Genomic DNA, 19182 nt, shown 5'->3' on the forward strand with positions numbered 1-19182 from the left:
TCCTGCTCTGTCACCTTAAACTACAATGTAATATCAGGTTGTTCAGTCACATAATCGTGTCGGACTCTTTGCGACTCCATGAACCACAATGCACCAGGCCGCCTTGTCCTCCACCGCCTCTCGAAAACCTGCCTAAACTCATGTTGGTTGCTTCATCGGTCTTTCCCTTCACTACCGGACGCCTCCACAACTGAGCGTCCTTTCGACTTTGGCCCAGCCGCATCTCTCTGTCTGGAGATACTTGTACTTGCCCTCTTCCTCAGGAACATTTTGGGCACCCTCCGACCTGAGGGCCTCATCTCCCAGTGTCATGTCTTGTACCCTTTTCGTAAGTCAGACGGGAGGAAGCCCTCTTTTTGTAACAAAGTGACAATTCACGCAGGTGCTAATGTGTTCAACTGTTTTATTATAAAAATAAAATACAAACCATAAGCTGATGCTACAAAGTATACAACACATCAAACATCGCATTCAAAAAAGGACATTTCAGTGTTTGAGTTTTGGCTTGATCTTTTTGACAGGAAGTCAGGAGGGCAGAGATGACCACTTCCTCTTCACTCAAGCTTTTTTTTTTTTTGTGAAATTTGGCAAAATTACCATGGATATTAATCAACCACAATCAAAATAAAGCTTCAATAAAGTATATAAACAAGCCCCTCATAAAACATGTGCAATAAACAATTCCACAGTATGTGTTCTCAGATTACAACTTTTGTCACAGCCTGCTGGGGAAACGTCTGCAGACTACAGTAAGGCTGAACCCAAAGCACGTCCACAGTGGTTAGTCCGCTGCCACGGAACGGTGATGACGTTTGAGTTTCAAAACTGTTTGGGGTAGGGAGCAGACTAGTGAGGAAAGAGACAGTATTTATGAAAAGTATCAAAGATGTACGTTTTGTGGTCCCTACTCCCATACATGAACCTTCCTGCCCAACACCCCCAGTGTTTGAAGCCACGTTTTAAATCGTAACCACATACCACAAGTTGAAATTATCACCAACATCTTTACCATATTTTTGGGGAAGGGGACGCTCTTCTGTTCAATTCAAATCAGTAAAGCTGTATAGGGGGGCATTTAAACAAAAACAAAACATGGCTCAGTGCCACCTTAACAGAGGTAATGAGAAAGGTATTTACAGAGCATACAAACACGAAAGAACATGGCAAGAATGCTTTTTTTTTGATGACGCCAAAGCACCCCTCGAGTACGGTGCAGCACGTACTGAAAATATTGCTACCAAAGCAAACGGACAAACTGAAATATTATTGCAGCATATACCAGTGAGTTATAATTTTTGCATAGCCTAGTAACAATGTACAGTACTGAGGGGGACTGAGTGGTGGGACAGAGGTAGAGTTAAAGAGAGGGAGGGTAGGTGATGGAGGTGAGACCACCCGCAGGGTGAAGGGGGGCGTAATCCCAGGGGGTAGGGTACCTGCAGGTGGGTTATCAGTTTGTGGAAGCCACTACTCTGAGTTTAATGCTCAGAGTAGTGAGGACTAGAATAAACACAGGTCAGTGGAGAACAAAAATAACACGCACTACACTCTGGTGTGTGTAACGGGTTTGCTGGAAGAAGGTACTGGAAAGACGCCCTGTGAATGGAGATCTGGTCCTGACCACTGGCGGGCCGTCAAAAGACAAGCCGCTGGCAGACACGTCCGGTCGAGCCGGCTGCTGATAATAGGTAGGCTCCCACGCCACTCATTCTCACTTCCGCCGAGCAAAGATGAGGACGGAGGCTATTCATCTCGTACAGCAGTGTTCCCCAATCCGGTCCTCAGGAACCCGCAGATGGCAGGGAACCGGGAGGGACAAAAGACACGGACTGTCTGCGGGTTCCTGAGAAGCCGGTTTGGGAAACACGGCCTCATACGCCTGGTGCCTGGGCTGGTAGCAGCCAAACTGAACACAGCAGAAATATATACCAAAGTACAGTGCAGGTGGAAAATATGAAAACCGCCGTCTTCCTGTATTTGTACACAAATAAGCCTCGCCACATCGTAGCATATGATAAGGGTAAATTTAAAGTCACTGAAAAATACATACATCTACTGCCCTAATAATAGTACAGTGTGTTCTTGTCCAGGACAAAACACTGCAGTCTTACGGAGCAAGACGAGAAAACGCGCTGTCCGTACAAGCGGATGACAGGGCGTTTCTCCTACAGGAGAGATTATGCAAGCAGGAAACAGCTGGCAGCTGTGGGACCAAGTGCTTCCCCATAGACCATGAGCAGAGAGAAGAACAAGACATGCTTATGTCAAGCAGAAAAGGGGCGAACAGAACCCCCACCGCTCTGAGAGGTGCGGCGGGCAGAGTGTCATGGAGGACAGTGTCTGTTACTGTGCGCCCTCTGAACTTTTTTTTAACAATAACGGCAAAAAAAAAAAAAGACTCCTTTTTTGTGCTCGTTGACGTGGTGTGAAGGGAATTCGAGGAGCGTAGGCTAAGCCTCAGGCTCTCCGGGGAACTGGACAGAGCACGGAGAGGGAGGAAGGAACAGGTAGATCACGGGGGGGGGGGGGGGGCAGGCAGAAAACAAGGAGATGAAAGGGAACCGCCGACGGGAAAAGTGTGCCTGCCGTCTGAAATGTCAAAGACAGAGGCGGCGTGATGTTCGTGAGTCTGCTGGTTTTATTAGCCCTTTTTGTCTTCAGTAAACAAGAGCAGAAACATTTGAACCTGGAAATCCTGGCTAGCAGAACGGGAGCAGTCAACTACTGACGCAACTTATTTTTAAGGTGGGGAAAAAAAAAAAAGTGCATTAGTCTACACAAAGCATGCATTTATTTACATTTGTTACTCCCAGAGCAAAATGTTCTTAGGACAATCATCACACATCCATTTCTCTGGGTTTTCAAGATCCAAACCGATGTTGGGGAATAATTTTATTTTCAAAAGTGATCAAAAGATGATGGGAACCAGCAACCTCATCTTCAACCATGACCACCACATGTGATCAAGTCCATTCTCAGGATAAGCGAAACAACAGACCTCTGTTGGGGGGGGGGGGGGGGGGGGAAACCACCTGCCATGGTTCCCATCAGAACCCACCACTGCAACCTGTTGTGCAGAAGAACTCCATAAGGTGTCATTACCCATAACCCTCGGTGGCACTCGTTAATCCACCAGGCTTGTGGATTCGCTGGCATTGTTTTAATACCAACCAGTGATCCAATTTTTTCTTCTCACGATGGCGGGGGGGTGATATGCATAAGTGCTGTCACGCAGAGTGCTATTCCACAGATTTACACCATCCCCCCGCCCCCAAAAAAGGCTGAAAATTCTTGTGCTTGTACATGTCAGTCCTCTATGAACATCATGGGAAACCAACGTTACAGTTCCCCACCCCCACTACCACAGCGACATGTTAAGTTGCCTCATCCAGCAGCAAAACATGCAAAACCACAACATGAGTGACTGCCTGTAATGCAGCAAGGGGGAGGGGGAAGCATCATGAATGGGAGGGGCAGAGTGGGGCGAGGGGGGGTTCACGCCACACTCCCAAGCCTAAGCATGAGCTCTCAGTGCATCTTACAGTAGTGGTCTTAGGGCATAAGCCACACAAACATAACACACCCTAGGGACAGACCGATCAAAAGCAACACCCACACAAACGGCTCCTGATCTTCAGCTACAAAGTCACCGAACTCAAAGACGATGCCTCAACATTTTAAAGGAACCTCGTCGATTATATTGCTTTCGACCAAGGTAGAAGGTGTCAGAATTCACCCCTCGAATCCCACTACGAGCGACGACTCCTCTCGAAAGGGATGGCGGCCAACACCCACCCTGTCACCGCACGACATTTAGCGCCCCGCGCCCACAACGTGGCCCGGGCGCTAATTATAGACGAGCTGTAGACATGGCACCGCGGGTCGGTGTCAGCTTCCGTCTACATGGGCAACAGGCAAACAAATTTAAAAGGCCACCCCCCCCCCCTCACCCCACCCTGTGCCCAACAAGTCGACTCCCCCTCCTTCACCCGTGTTTATCATTTTATCTCCCAAACGTCTTTGAAATGGGAGAATTGGGGGGGGGGGGGGCGCGCGGTGGGGTTGGCGTCCCCCATTCAGCCAAAGCCTCCCACCAAAAAATCCTGCCTGTGCAAGAAAGACCCCCATCCAGAACAAGTGACAAGGGTACAAACACCACCCCCTCCATGATTTCATATTTAGACCCCCCCCTAGAATGGCAAGGAGGTGAACTTAAGGACCAGGAGATAAGCTCATAGCTGGGGGAGAGGCACGTAAGGGGAGGGAAAAGTTACACACAGTTCCATATTACATTACTTCAAAACAACCAGATGGGGTGTGTGTGTGTGGGGGGGGGGGGGGGGATGGGGGTTATGTCCCTCTCCAACAAAGAAAAAACATGCCGAGCATCATTCATTCAGTCTAGATGGGGCTGGGACTGGGACTGGGACTGGGACTGGGGACAAACCCTCACCACAGACTGCAAGATAGGAAACAAGCCAGATGCACTGCAATTATCGTTATTACCATGACAACTCGTTTAAGGCAATGAAGCTGTCCGAGAGAGCAGAACCCACGCGCTATTCCTACACCCTTTTGAGAAGTCTGGGCAGGTTTTCCGTTGAGGGATATTAATGAGGACGACTGCAGGAAGCCCCAGACCTGCCCTCAGCTCTCTCACACCAGAGCATCTCCGCCGCTGCAGGTGTCTGGGGCCAGCGCCTCGTAAGAAGCCTTCCTCTGCCCACCGGACAGGCGCTCAGCACAGCAGGAGCCTGAAGCCCCCTGGCAAAGGCGTTCCTGGTCCTCCTCTTCCTCCTCAGGCGCAGAGCTGTCCCCAGCATCTATCTGGCACACGCACACCTCGATGCCAGAGTCGCCCGTCACGTGCCGACGGCGGGTGTTCATCTCCTCCCCGGAGGGCGGGGCCTCAGGCAGCTCCGCCTCCTGCTGCGTCGACTGGCCAGATGCCCCGGCGTCGTCAGCTGGCAGGCCGGCCGCTTGCTCCCTGACAGGCCCCGCCCCCCCCGGGGACCCCAGCAATGATGGCTCTACAAGATGTGCGACGGGAAGGACCTCAAGGGGACTCTCTGAGTATGGTGGTGGCGGGGTGGGGGGGTGGCCCACTACCTCCTCGTAATCCGGCAGCTTGCAGTCAGTCCAGAAGCCTAATAGAAGCGAGAGGAGATTCAGCTTACAGTCCAGCATCATGACAGTGGAAGCAAAAGAGCACAACAAACTTAGTTAATAGAGGTGCTCTCTTTTTAGTGGGCAGTAGGAGGCTCTATGGGCCAGAACTCGTGAAGGTCGCTGGTTCAAGTTCCATGGGTGTCAAAATAATGCCACCGTTGGACCTGCACCTCAGCTCCTCCAGGGACCTGCTGACCCTGCTCTCTGAACATCCCTTGTATGTTGCTTTGTATAAAAGCAGATTCTAATTAACTATTAAATAGTACACCCATAGAAATACAATAAAACATTGAGCACCAGCAAGTACCTATCAGAGTTAAGGAACACCACCAAAACAAGTACTTTCCACCCCCAGCGACAAAAGATTTGCCAAAACCTACAAAATGAAATGGTGCAAAAGACACAAGGCTTCAAATCTACCGCCAAATGTCTTTTTGAGACACTGCAATGTCTGCGTCACCAGCTCAAAGCAAAAATACTCCACTGGATGGCCATCACCGGACACCAAACTCTACGCTCTGCCCTAAATTACCGGGATAAGAGCCAACAGCTGCGTTAATTAATAGGCGGCGACACACACAAGATGAGCCCCTGGATGTAACTCCAGTTTGGATTTCAGAAATGAGACCTCCAGTGTTCGTGCCATTGGGATGATCTGGTGTCTGCGTCTGAAACGGGCGTAAACGGGCACACTCACGTAGACTGATGGGCGGCGGGGAGACGAAGGAGCTGGAGGCGCCCTGATAGGCCATGAGGCTGATCTCCCGCTGCCGCTGCTCCTGCTGAAGACGCATTTTCACCCGGCGGTGGCGATATGCGCAGCAGCAGCTCAGCATGATGACCAGAGTCCACACCAACCAGAACCCTGGAGGGACAGAAAGGGAGACTCGTCACACCCTCAGGCTCACCAAACGATAGGATGGATGGATCCCGAAGGGAACTCAGGATTCGTAGAGGGATAAGAGCCAACAGAGATTGCTAAAACGATTCGTAAAACACAATCAAGTTTAGCAAGTGACTTAAAGTTGCCCTAAAAAGTGAAATGACGTGGAGAAAGCAAGTAAACAAAGATGATGTCAGAACAGTGTCATAGGGAGTGGTGTCAGTTTCTGGGACAAGGATGCCTCAGAGCTATCCATTAAAAGTAAACAAATTTCATAATTAACACAAATATATCAGATGTACAAGGAATGACAAAATAAAGATAAAACCATGCAAATCAAACCAACCAAGCCATGGTAGAGAAGTTTAAAAATAAAAAAATAATGCTTTAAGACGTTTTTGTTTGGAATGTGGGGCAGAATCAAATTATTTAGAGCGTAACGAACTTGTTCAAGTCTAATACACCTTCCAAGAAATTCAGGAGGGGGATATATATCATTATTTCAAAGCACGATCGACATGCACACACGGGGGGAGGGAGTTTGGGAGAAGAGAGGACGTGAAACGGCAGACAAAGAAGCCGGAGCGGGGCACCTACACCACAGCTCGTAGTAGTAGGTGCAGCAGTGCGTCTCTCCGCAGCAGTAGCCCATCTCACAGCGGTACTGCTCATTGTTGACCCCGAAGCAAAACTCCTTTCCCTGCACGACACAGAGAGCAATTTCCAACCCTTTGAAACTGAAAATGAAGGGGGGGATGAGTGCTTTACTCAAAAGGAAACTGGGCCAGAGAGATTAGACGATAACGTCCCTTTGTTTCTACCAAGATGAAACCGAAACGTCAGAAGGCACAGATTATATTATTGTGTGAAAAATGATTTTTTTTTGTTAGTACACCACTTTTGGGGTGGATAATCCACCTCCCCAATCCAGATTAAATTAGGCAATCAACCTTTTTTCCATCAAAGATACATTTTTCTAAATCGAAATCCTGGCTGCTTTCAGGACTTACAACCCCTTTCACCAGAACCGTTTTCTTGACACATTTGCGCAGAATCCACAATGTATTATAGCTATTATATTTAAAAAGCCTCTTAAATTAGATTAGCCAAACTTTCCCTTCTTTGTTGCCATACTTGCACGGGCACGGATAATGGGGGGGGGACATCACAAAATAGCCAACAGGCTAACAGCGACCACAGCGGGACAAGCTAACCGGCTGCAGGTAGCCCTGCCATGCTTACGGTGCCCGAGAAAAAATGGTCAACATGAAATCAGAAAAAGACCAGTTTATTGTCGACCATTTTAAAATGTTAGCCAACAAAGGCGAGCCAGCTAAGCATGGCTACCCAGCCAGATGACAGGAAAACTGCTGAACTGCTGCCAGCACAACAATTCAGCTACAGCATTTCCATATAACCGAATAACAGCCTCACCAGCCCCCATCTTAGTTCAATTTAATCATGGCCAAACTGTCTGGCTATGCAAAAAATGTGTGTGCTTCACCCCGCCAGCTTTTCCCCTTTCATTTTACTGTAAGTGCTGGCACTGATGGAAAGTTGGAACTGGGCAAGTGATGCCAATTTCTTTAACGAGCTAAACAGCAGCACGAACAATGTATATTTATTTTATTTTGTTCTGCGACATCTCTTCCCACCATAAGCCAGGCCGTCGAGAATACGCCATCGTTTGTGGTAAATAAAAACTAGCGTCACCAAACTTTTTTGAGCCCATGTTCCTTTGTGACAACGGAAACGCATAATAGGCGGGCCCCTCATCGCAGCGATCCCCGCACTAAAGTGAACATCCATGCCGACCATGGAACGCGATAGCCGGCTTACCTGCACTAGGTAGGTCCCGGTGCAAAGCAAACCTACGATGTGTCCCAGCGTTTTATGCGGCATATTTCTGGGTTGCTCGCCGATCGCACAGTGGAGATCATATAGCTAGAAAGCCGAAGCTCGTACTAGACAAAGATGTCGGTTATTACCATCACACTAGCTATGCAGCTAGCTAGTGGCTCGCCAGCTTGCTAGCTAGTGGCTCGCCAGCTTGCTAGCTACATTATTTGCTTTCGCTCTCACAGGAAGCTTGATCACTGTTACACCCAGCAAAGCGACAGACCGAACAACCAATAGAGGGCGTGACATTGACACACAACAGGTGAGAAAGTTAAAGTCATCAAAGAGGTTCGATGTCCTCAGCATAACATAAAGCTACCCCATATGCATGTCAAGTTACAGTAATTATAGTAAGTAATTATATAGTAATTGCACGAAGATGCAATGCAGTCGTCCTGCCCTGTGTAGTTTTTTTTTTCATTTTGTTTATTTTAAACAATATACGCTGAGATCGCAGATACTGTACTCAAGATGTAGAATACTCATTATATTATAACATATAAATATGTTCAGAATTAGACAGTAGTAATATTAATAACAGCCTAGAAATTGTAATAAAATACATTTTCACTGCCTTTCTGGGGAATTCCTCTACCCTTATATTAGATTTTTGCGTTCTAAAATGCACTGAGATTCTTATCCCAATATATTTATCATTAAATATATCGTTTTTTAAAATATCAAGCTGGTTATACGCCAATTAAAACTAAGAGCTGTTTTGAAGGAGTAAACTTACTTATCTCAAATGTATCCTTCCCTTAATGCGTCAATGAGGATATCGATAAGCTTTTATCCTGACCATCATTATGTACTGTTACAGTTGGTTTTAATAATCCATATAACATGGTGATCCATTATGATTTGATAGATTGTTTTGTAGTTATCTCGACTCCTAAAGTCACGTTGTCAGTAGTTAGTACAAATTTCACAGCTCAGTCGGTCCCATTAGCTGTATGTCAGAAACATGGATGTTCAAATATATTTTAATTATAAAACACTTATATTTGCTACGTTTTGATATATCAATTACACATGTTTTTAAAGGCAAAGCGAACGGAACTGAAAGCGGTTCGGCTTCTGCCGGTTGACGCGGGATCGCAGAACCGGCGGAACTGCTCGCTGTTTACGATGACGTCACGGCTGCCATAGTTACAGGGAGCTTGGGCGGCTCGGGGAGGCTGTGCCTGCTGGTGAATCCCACCGAGCGACCTCGCGATCCAGCCGAGCGGACCGAACCATGGTGAGTGGCGGGATACTTTCCTGATTCGTCTATGATCTCCGTTATCGCATATTATTTGTTTTAAATAAAACGCTATCCGGATGCGTCCTCATGTTGAATTAATCGATCGTGTCCCCCTACCCCGTTCCTGGTACCTGCCGATTTAATAATGACTTTCAGTAGCTATATCGCTTGATGTATATACGTATGTATTGGTTACGGGACTCGAATTGCGTACTGATGGCGAGGAACTGTTATAGAAAGATTCTTGAAATATTACTGAGTCCAGATGTGTGTCAACTTTGTGCTCTGCCCCTCGTTTGTTAAGATTGTGCCAGGCTGTGTAGCTAGCAGGCTAAATAATATGGCAGCATGGCCTAGCTGGCTTAGTACAATTGCATCACTTAAGTGGCTGATCTGTCGAAGAGCTGCTCGCCCGTCCGTCTTCGCCTCACTTGTTGCGGATCTACTTTATTCATCTGGATCTACAGGGTGAAGTCAGTTTTGGCCCGTTATTTTATATAGCTAACACGTTACATTCGGAGGGACGATGGGTAGATTTTAATACCTGAGTTTATTTAGTGCTGCAGTCTATCATAATTGTTGGATCAAACTAAAAATAATGTGTATTTGAGTCTTATTTTACTTGTTACATTCAATCAACTTGTTGTGGGAGTCTTTGCTTGTGACTCGCATAATACTCTAATGGGCGTCTTAATCATGCGAGTTATGTCATCGGTATCTGACAGTTCAGCAGTCGGATACTGTGTCCTTAAACTGTACATCCAGTCCGTGCCCTAATATAAGCGTCTTGGAATTTTAGAGGGACTCTGTTGTTTAGAAATCCGATTGTGCATGTAGCTCTAGAATGTTCTTCGCATGCGATCAAGTATAGGAATAGGATAGGAGAGAGAAAAGTCACGGATGAATGTCCCTAATTATCTGAGTGATATTCACATGTTAATGATGGTGACTGTTCTTTCAACCGCCTTCCGTTGGCTGGCAAATTTAGTCCCACTGGGTAATTCATACACCAGACAAAAACATTTGCATTTTAAAAAAGTTAGAAAGGTTTCTTGGTGAGCATGAAAATGCTAGTATCCACCATACAAGAATGTTTTCAATAAATTATATAAACTGATATTTTCAGATATATATTTATATGGGAACGTACATGTAATAATACGTCACGTGTCACATAAAATTAGGATAATAGCACCTGCAAATTGAGAAACGCAGACTGAAGACCTGGTGTTCATTTTTAGTAAACCTCAAAAATATTAATTAATGCAGTAGTTAATTTGACTCTGGTTGTTCAAACACTCCTAATGCTTCGTAAACTCCAAACGCGCTCGTGCCTCCAGCTGTCCAATCAGAGACTGCGTGACAGCGAGAGGCGGAGCGCTGTTGGCGTCCCTTTAATCTGCGACCGCCATGGCAGCGCCAAGCCTTTGAGTGATCGGCACGGATTGGGCAGGGCGTACTTCAGACGGGGAGTCACCTAGGGTCATTTCATCACTGCATCACTGAAGCCTGATTTCTCAAGAGCAAGCCACAAAACCTTTTGCTGAATGCTGTTGTGTAATACATCTAATTTAACGTGACTGGAGACTTATATCACAGTCCTACTGTGACCACTCCTGGCCCTATTATTCAAATGAAATAAGAAGAATTCCATCCATCCACTTTCCGAATCCACTTATCCTATTCTGGGTCGCAGGGGTCCAGAGCCTATCCCAGAGGCTACGGGCACAAGCCAGGGAACAACCAAGGATGGGGTGCCAACCCATCACAGGGCACAGTCACACACCGGTCAGTCACACACGCACGCCTATGGGCAGTTTGGTAATTCCACTTGGTCTCAGCATGTTTTTAGACTGAGTGGGGAAACCGGGGGAAACCCCACAACAACAACAGCATGCAAAACTCTACACACGGAGCCCTGGCGGGGACAACAGTGCTGACCACTGTACCACCGTGCCGCCCCTAAGCAGAATTAATATTTGAAATAATTATAATGATTTAAAAAATAAAAAAGTAAACCTGCATTCATCCATTCCATTCATACATTTTTCATAATGATTGATCAGATACACAGATGTGGTGAAGCCTGTAACGCCACCAGCGGAAATTCCATGTACATTCCTGTCACTGTACTTGGCAAATAAAACTGATATTAATCCTAGAGCCTGCCAGACAGCTGGTGTTTTGATTGTAATATTTTTGGCTCAAACTTCAGATATCGCTACTTATTCAATGTGGTGAGCCCATCTTGGGAAACACAAGGCATGGTAACAGCCGGGGGCAATGCGGATGGACACGGAGAATGCAGGCAATTACACACCAGTGCCAATGTAGTCTTTAGCTTGGGGGAGGAAACTGGGGTGCCGGTAGGGAATTCCAGAGAGGACATGAAGGCAGGATGGGCCACGAGCCCCGTCCCTTAGCCCCCACGCTAGCGCCCGTCTGGTCTTTCTTACACCTCCCTGCTTGGGTGTAAGCAGAGCCTCGCGTCCGGCGTTTCACTCCAGCCTCCCGTTACAGCGGAGGAGGGCGGCTGACGTCTCGCCCCGTACATCAGTCACCGTCTTCTGTCCGCCGAGGATCTCAGGGGCTGCGTCTGACAGCTGCCTTTTCATAGCTTCCCTTAACAGCAACATCCTCCTGGCAAAGATGGAGATGTTTCATTATTCATTTAGATTGTATGCATGCGCTGCGCGCACGCTGTGCCGTTTCTGTTACCTGTCAGTAATTTACACATGGAAACGCTGAACTTTGACATCTACTCATATAAAACAGCTCTGGCATATGGAGTTCCGGACACAATGGGAGTATCGTGGTATAAAAGAGAAATTGAGGCGTACTGACAGGGAAGAATTTTAATCCTGAAGCCATTTTGGCCTTTAGCTAAGGTTTGTTTTGCTGTATTAATGGTAGGAAAGGGTCTAGTTGACTCCGCTGCTGATGTTTGTCATGCATGAGGGTCCGTCATGTTTTGTGCCGCAAACTAGACAGCATTAAGCCAAGAAGCAGGTGACAGGTGACACCTGTGTCACCATGGGGTTATTTCTTGGCTGATGTCAGCATCAGTTGTACCTGAGGGATCACTGATGTAGAGGAGAGGTGAGGACATGTGGCAAAGAGGTGGGAAGAATTGTGAATATAGGCCCACAGAAAGTCAAGTCCTAGTGAGTTGTGGTGTGACCCGTCTAGAATGTGATCCAACTTGACCCTGTCCTTCCCTGGATAGGCTCTGGAAGCACATCCAGATTAGGTTAAGGGCTGTTGAAGATGGATGGATGGATGGATGGATGGATGGATGGACGAGTTGATTGATTGAGTATATTGCTCTGGATTCTCGCTGTTCTGCAGGGCTTGCTGTCAATCCTCCGGAAGCTGAAGAGCTCTCCGGACCAGGAGGTGCGTATCCTGCTGCTTGGCCTGGATAATGCGGGCAAGACCACCTTGCTGAAGCAGCTGGCTTCAGAAGATGTGAGCCACATCACACCCACGCAGGTAACCACGCCATTACACAGGTGCCTCCTCGGGTCGAGATTGGGGTTTCCCTGGATCGGGCTTGGACCCCCTCTGCTTTCTCCCTAGGGCTTCAATATAAAGAGCGTGCAGTCTCAAGGCTTCAAGCTCAATGTGTGGGACATCGGGGGGCAGCGAAAGATCCGGCCCTACTGGAGGAACTACTTTGAGAATACGGATGTGCTGGTGAGCTCCGTTGGTGGCGTTAAACGCTCTCGACTCATATTCCCAGCACCCTGCTGTATTTGTTTAATATTCCTGAATCTGTAGCAGCCCTACGGGAGACGGATCGCCCGTGGCGAAAACCATACTCACGAGAAGTGAACCATGGCAGAGATACTCTACTTGGCTGTCGTACAAAGACCACAGCCCCAGAAAAGGCATGAAACCTAGTGAGAAACAGAAACGGAGCTGTGCTGTGTCTTTTTTTTCACGTGGGGGAGCAGACCCACATGGGGTGGTCTCAGGTGATTCATCAGAACGAACACATCCCTTCTCTGACTAGGCCACAGGAAGGGTATTGGGTTTCGCTGCTTGAAAATGGCGAGCTTGGTTGTTCTCATTGCCTAGGTGACAGAATCATGGCGAGTCGTTGTCCGGGTTGGTGTTTCTAGCTCATGACTTGGAGGAGGGCCGTTTTCTAAGATGATAAGTTAGTGATGGTGACCGCATATTCTCTCACAAAGCCCTTTTTGCTGTGGTCTCCATCCTGACAGATCTACGTCATTGACAGTGCTGACAGGAAGCGCTTCGAGGAGACAGGCCAGGTAGGAGAACCATCCAATGCAGCGTGTGGAGCCAGTGGGATGGGGAGTGGCGGTTTACGCAGGAACAGAATCCATAGGAACAGAATCCATTACTACAGTGTCTCGTCATTGTGGCAAAATTAGAGCAGATTCATTTATAACTGGATGGAAAATAATGTTGAGGTAAATGAAAAGCGGGATGTCTGCAGCAGGCCACCCGGGACAGATGTGGGAGTTTCCCAGAATGCATAGCGTCACTCTCCATCTCCCCGTCACCCCTCCTCCCCAGGAACTCGCCGAGTTGCTGGAGGAGGAAAAGCTGAGTGGGGTGCCCGTCCTGGTGTTCGCCAACAAGCAGGACCTCATGACGGCTGCCCCGGCTGCGGAGATCGCCGAGGGCCTCAACCTGCACACCATCCGGGACCGGATATGGCAGATCCAGGCCTGCTCTGCGGTCACCTCCGAGGGAGTGCAGGTATTGCGCCTGTCCCACAGACAGGCACTGAACTAGTGATCACAGTTATTCAACATTGTTATTTAAAATTAGGACAAAGATGAGAACGACCTTTTATTTACATTTGTTACCAGTTTATGATGTCCTTATATGCGTTTATTAAAGGGGCCCTATTATACTCATTTTCAGAGTTCATATTTTGGGGGGGGGGGGTCTGCTAGAAGAGATTCACATGTTTCAGTGTTCCAAAAACACATTATTTTTGTCATACTGTACATCTCTATTCACACTTAACTCGGTCTGAAACGCTCTGTTAGAGCTTTAAGCCCCACCCTCTTATGAGCCCAGTGTGCACTGATTGGTCAGCTTGCCCTATTGGTCAGCTTGCCCTGCACATTCTGCCCCTGTCTTGCAGTCTGCAGACAACTCCATGCAGGTAAGCAGCCAATAAGGATTGTGCTACAATGTGACCTCACCGTATTATGGAAGTAAGGGCTGCAATTTCAACAATGCGTTTCAGGCAGATTAGAGAATAGTAGTTTCTGTGGTGAGAGTTACTCTCTTTGGCATGTACTTTAGGCTTTAAGACTTTGCAGACCATTTACATGCACATATAGCTATATAACACACAAAAGGAAAGGGGAAAAGCATTATCAGTCCCCTTTAAACTTAAGTGTATTTTAATGGAGCATAGTGGATATTAAATAAAACCTTATTGTTTAATATTTGTCTTGATAATTTTCGAGTCCGGGTTGCCTGAGTTAGTCTTGTTAGTAAAGGGATGTATGCTGTGCTTCACTCACATAATCCTGCATCTGGAAGGTTGTTGGGTCAAATCCAGCATAACGACATCGCTTTAAGGTCCTTAAGCAAAACCCTTAACTCCAAAAACTGAGGCAGAAAATGGCCAGAACACCATTCTCTTTCTCAGGATTATGTATCGAATACTTTTTTCAAGAGTACAAAAGCAGTGCCCTTACCAGTTCCTGGTGACAGCTGTAGGTCCCTAAAGCATTAAAAACCATGATCAAGGAGCTGAAATCATCTGTCTTCCTCTTTCCCAGGACGGCATGACGTGGGTGTGCAAGAACATAGCAACCAGGAAGAAATAATGACTGGGACCTGCAGAGATTGTCTGTGTGCGATCTCCAGCAGCTCAACACAGGAATAAAAGGAACAGATAGTATTTATTTTGTATAAACGGACTGCAGCCCTCATGTTAGTGTCACTAAGTGTTTGTCAGCTATGACCACTGGGAACTGTATGATTTGTATGATACAGTAAGTTATTAGGCTTAAAGATATCTCTACCTTCATAAACAGTACGTTACACTCAACATCATGACAGACATTCCAACAGATGAAGGCTTATAGTGAAATACAGTATAGACATCTCGACCATATATATATTTTTTCCAATAAGATAAAAGTAGAATGAGTATGACTGACTGTCCTTTAGTGTTTGTGCAGTCTTACATTCTGTTTCATCTCTCTTACTTTTTATAATGGACAGCGTGAGGTTCCAGATGAAAATGTTTAGATTTTGACTGGTTTTGTAACGAATAAACTGCTGAATTAAAACAGTGTTTCTTTTCCTCGAAAGAAATCGCTGCGTATGTGCGGTTTTTGTGTCAGGTATTAGTCGCTTGTTGTAGTCGTTTTATGTCAGTAGAGGGAGCCATTTACGCGCAGTTACTTTTATGCCTCGCGCCGATACAGCGACGTTTACAATTTTATTCCTGGGAACGTGCTACGATTGTGCGTGGTTTGATGTATTTCTTCTCGGCGTAGCTAGGCAATATACAGTATATGACAAAAGGTTAAAAGAAATTGTGTTAGGTCGGGAATGGGTCTGAGTTATGTGGTCGTGGGTTTATGGGATAGAGTGTCTTTGGATAAACATAGGTTTGCTCAAATGTCTTTTGTTTAAGAGAGCCTGTCACTGCGAACCGGAAAATCGTCAGAAATTAGTTATGCTAATTTTGTACATGATAATCATTCTTGACTCAGATATACAGAAGACCAAAGTCTATATGTAATGGCCGATTTTAACGAACCGCTGTAATATAACATACTTACACCCCTCATGCATACGCAGTAAGTTATTGGGATACCGCAGCAATTCAATTACTTAAGTGTACACCTTGTTCGCCATGATTTACCGCCAAGAAATTGCCTTTTATTGCCTTTTGCCCAAATCTACCCTGTCGACTGGGGTTGAATGCTCCACTGTCCTCATAGGACATTTACATAGAACCTCTTTCCAAGTCTCTAATAGACCTTCAGTACAATTTGCATTTATATAGCTCTCTTCCTACCCGACATGGTTTGGGTGGTTTGCCATGATAAAACAAAACTCCTCTGGCCTTGACCTGCTATATTCTGCCGGGCTGCGTCCCCGATATTAGTTTAGGTAAGCTTAGTAACAAAGGAGTCCCAGAACCTTTTGCAGCAAGAGACCCCAGAGTGTGTTGGCTCATCTCAAGGTGATGTATGTGGGCTGGGGTCTTTGAAGTAGGAGTAATCACTGTCTCCAAGCACAATGCAATCCAGGTCAGAGAAGGTCTTTGCTGACTACAGTATTGGTTTACCTTAATGTGCTTTTATTTAATCTATATGAAAACATGTTAATTGTTGCAATATTATTCTAGCTTTGAAATAACCTAAGAACGCATGAAGGTCTCTTGGTGGGCTTGGTTGAGATGGACAAGTATTCCACCTTTGCTGAGTGGCACATGGAAGTGTTTCTGCTGTGGGGTCTTCTCCAAAGCAGACGAAACTCAAAGCTCAGCTGATATTTTCTTCTTCTGTTCCACTTGGAAAGTAGTTTGTGCACTAAAGATAACTGTTAAAATCTAAGAAGGGAGTCTGCTGGTCTGCTTTGCACAAAGTACCTCAGTAAATGTCCCCTTATATGATGGGTGACATGGTGGGTGGAAAAGAGTGCTGTTGCTTCACCTCCATCACTCAGCCATGCAAGTTGGAGTTGCAGTCTAGCCCTGTGTGGGAACGTTCTCTCCATGTTCATCTGCATTTCCTGCCACCGTCCAGACAGGTGAATCAGGTGTCCCAACAATGGGCCTATTTCCAGTGCAACCTTGATTGGTTAAGCATTCAATAAAAACATATGGAGAAACGAGCAAAGTCCCTAGTGTCTCCAATGAAAAACGGCACTCGCTAAATAGTATCTTTCGGCATTATCTGTTTATAATAGATCAGTGAGATTGTATGTGCTGAAAAGATCATTTCTAATTGGCTGTTTAAAAAATGTCCATTTTGACATAAGGCAGAAAATGTGATGGCCCTCATGCGTGACGAGTAATAAAATCTCCCTACAGACACTGGGTGCTCTCGTCATGTTAACTTAATCATTAACATCTGATCCTTGAAATGCAATAAGCAAAATAAACAGCGCTCAATTACCATAACTACAGAAGCGACTGAGATATCTTTTCTTGAAGAATGGCTCCTTAACAAAATCTCAAAATGAGAACGTCGAGGACCAGCATGCGCCCCACCAGCACTGCGCTGCAAGCCACTTAGGTCCTCTTTACATGTCTGATCCCTCTCCTCTTTCACCACTAACCCTTCAGAAACGCAAAGCACCCTGACCCCCAACAGGCGCGGGGGGTTGCGGGGGGGAGACATAAATCGGGGAGTTTTCCCAGCGTCGGCCCTCCAACCCGAAAGCCCGTCGGCTCTCTGCTCTGGGGAGACGTGAGACAGATTGACAGCGACAGCAGAAAGACTGAGGGAGACGCTGGGACTTCATTAAAACGTTCCACCCTACACGCTCTCAGGCCCCAAAGCCCTGGTCAGCCAGCATTACCTCTCAGTAACAGCAGCTTACGATGCCACTGCTTTTTAATAGCTGTTTTGTGGCCTGTACCTCCCGCCCAGACTCACTCTCACTGTCTGCTTGAACACACTGGCGACTCTCCACTCTCACCCACTGCCTGCCCACCATCCAGGCCACCTCAAAACCGTGCCCTGACCGCCCCGGGCGCCTGGCTTTCGGCATCTTTGAGTGAACCTATGTACTGCTGGCTCCCTCACCGCCCAATAAGAATGAGACTCACAGCAGACTTGCAAGCTGCAAACAGGCGAAACACTGGTCTTAATGTGAGAAGTGAGATGCCAGACAGAATTGGCCTACGGGCCTCCAGTCTCAATGAAGCGCCTTGTCGATCTTTGAAAAGAGCCTTTTTCTTCTTGCTGTTCTTTTTTATTTTATTATGATCTACCCCTTCAGATGACTCCTGCTTGGTCACCCCCCCAGAAGCTTTTACAGCCCGGGAGGTGTCTGCTCCCTGGGGACGCCGTGGACTTGGGCCTGCTGTAATTAGGGACGATATAAATTGCACCCCCACCTTCCAATCCCACCACCTCACAATGATTTGTGGCACTTCCAGCAGGGGGCAGGGGGGCAGGGGGGCTGGGTCCCAGACTGTGGCAGAGGCTTCACACCCTCGTGTGGTTCAGGGCGGGACCAGGGGTCAGAGAGGATGCCAATTCTCCATTTACAGATAAGGCGAAAGGGCGGGATTAAATAAAACCAAAGAATCTGGTCACAATTCATGTATATACAACCCATTGTATATAATAAGTCCTCATAATTCTTTGGACGTGTGCAGAATACTTTAACATACATGAAGTATATTATCCATTGTAACCCACGGTCACTTTATTAGTTGAAGCATGAATTTTTAATTTGTGTTGAGTATTTGTTTCTGAGTTTACCAGGGGTCGACTGTGTTCTCGAGTTTAATCCTCACTCTTCATGAATTTTACTTATTTACGGTTACTCACCCTCGCAGGCAACATGGTCCGTCAACTGCCTAGGAGTTAAGCTTCTGGTCTCTCGGGTCTGCATCAAATCCCTTTGAACGGTCAAATCCATCCTCTTCAAACAACTCCTAAGCCCAGAAGCACCGGCAGCTCCTCTTTTGCAGTAGGATACGTCCAAGTTGGCACTTAACGCATGTTTTCTCTGGTTTCTGTAGGAAAGACGTGACTACAAAGGTAGCAGGATCGCAGGGCAGTGCTGAAGTGTCCTCCACTGCTGGTGAGGACCTCCATTCTACCGTACGTGTGCCCTGAACTGCGAGTTGCTTTGAACATTAAATTAGTGGGCGTAAACATAAACAAACTAACACAGCGAGGTAGCAGACTGTTGGAAACCACTTTTATTGAGTGGTATGTCTCCCTCGCTCTGAGATAAGGCTTCACTCAGTTTTATTGCTGGTTTCCTTGATAACAGTTGCTGTGACCAGCTGGAG

At 46.7% G+C, this 19182-nt stretch overlaps 2 protein-coding genes across 3 annotated transcripts; one reads left to right on the forward strand and one right to left on the reverse strand.

Moving 5' to 3' along the window:
- Positions 1–386: 386 nt before the first annotated feature.
- wbp1 (WW domain binding protein 1) lies at positions 387–8172 on the reverse strand. Of its 2 annotated transcripts, none has more exons than XM_023818706.2 (4): positions 7892–8172; positions 6650–6789; positions 5867–6034; positions 387–5147 (listed from the first exon to the last, which is right to left on the reverse strand). In XM_023818706.2, exons 2-4 carry the CDS (start codon positions 6702–6704, stop codon positions 4657–4659), a joined length of 714 nt encoding a protein of 237 aa, XP_023674474.2. In that variant the 5' UTR covers positions 6705–6789; positions 7892–8172; the 3' UTR covers positions 387–4656. The 2 variants fall into 2 exon arrangements, with proteins under 2 accessions (XP_023674474.2, XP_023674472.2); XM_023818704.2 differs by having other exon boundaries at positions 6650–6752; positions 7892–8160.
- Positions 8173–9065: 893 nt separating this feature from the next.
- LOC111847487 (ADP-ribosylation factor-like protein 3) lies at positions 9066–15509 on the forward strand. Its single transcript, XM_023818707.2, has 6 exons — positions 9066–9191; positions 12543–12686; positions 12774–12890; positions 13421–13471; positions 13740–13925; positions 14969–15509. The coding sequence occupies exons 1-6, from the start codon at positions 9189–9191 to the stop codon at positions 15014–15016; spliced, it is 549 nt and encodes a 182-aa protein (XP_023674475.1). The 5' UTR covers positions 9066–9188; the 3' UTR covers positions 15017–15509.
- The last annotated feature ends 3673 nt before the right edge of the window (positions 15510–19182 follow it).

Source organism: Paramormyrops kingsleyae, chromosome 7 (genome assembly GCF_048594095.1).
Source record: "Paramormyrops kingsleyae isolate MSU_618 chromosome 7, PKINGS_0.4, whole genome shotgun sequence".
NCBI classification, from domain to species: Eukaryota; Metazoa; Chordata; class Actinopteri; order Osteoglossiformes; family Mormyridae; genus Paramormyrops; species Paramormyrops kingsleyae.

Coding starts and splice junctions, on each gene's coding strand:
- wbp1 (XM_023818704.2), bottom strand. CDS start 7,954: ATGCCGCATAAAACGCTGGGACACATCGTAGGTTTGCTTTGCACCGGG. Junction 6,035..6,649: donor CTACTACTACGAGCTGTGGT/GTAGGTGCCCCG, acceptor CTGTCCCTCCAG/GGTTCTGGTTGGTGTGGACT. Junction 5,148..5,866: donor CCCGCCGCCCATCAGTCTAC/GTGAGTGTGCCC, acceptor CGCTTCTATTAG/GCTTCTGGACTGACTGCAAG.
- LOC111847487 (XM_023818707.2), top strand. Junction 12,891..13,420: donor TTGAGAATACGGATGTGCTG/GTGAGCTCCGTT, acceptor CCATCCTGACAG/ATCTACGTCATTGACAGTGC. Junction 13,472..13,739: donor GCTTCGAGGAGACAGGCCAG/GTAGGAGAACCA, acceptor CCTCCTCCCCAG/GAACTCGCCGAGTTGCTGGA.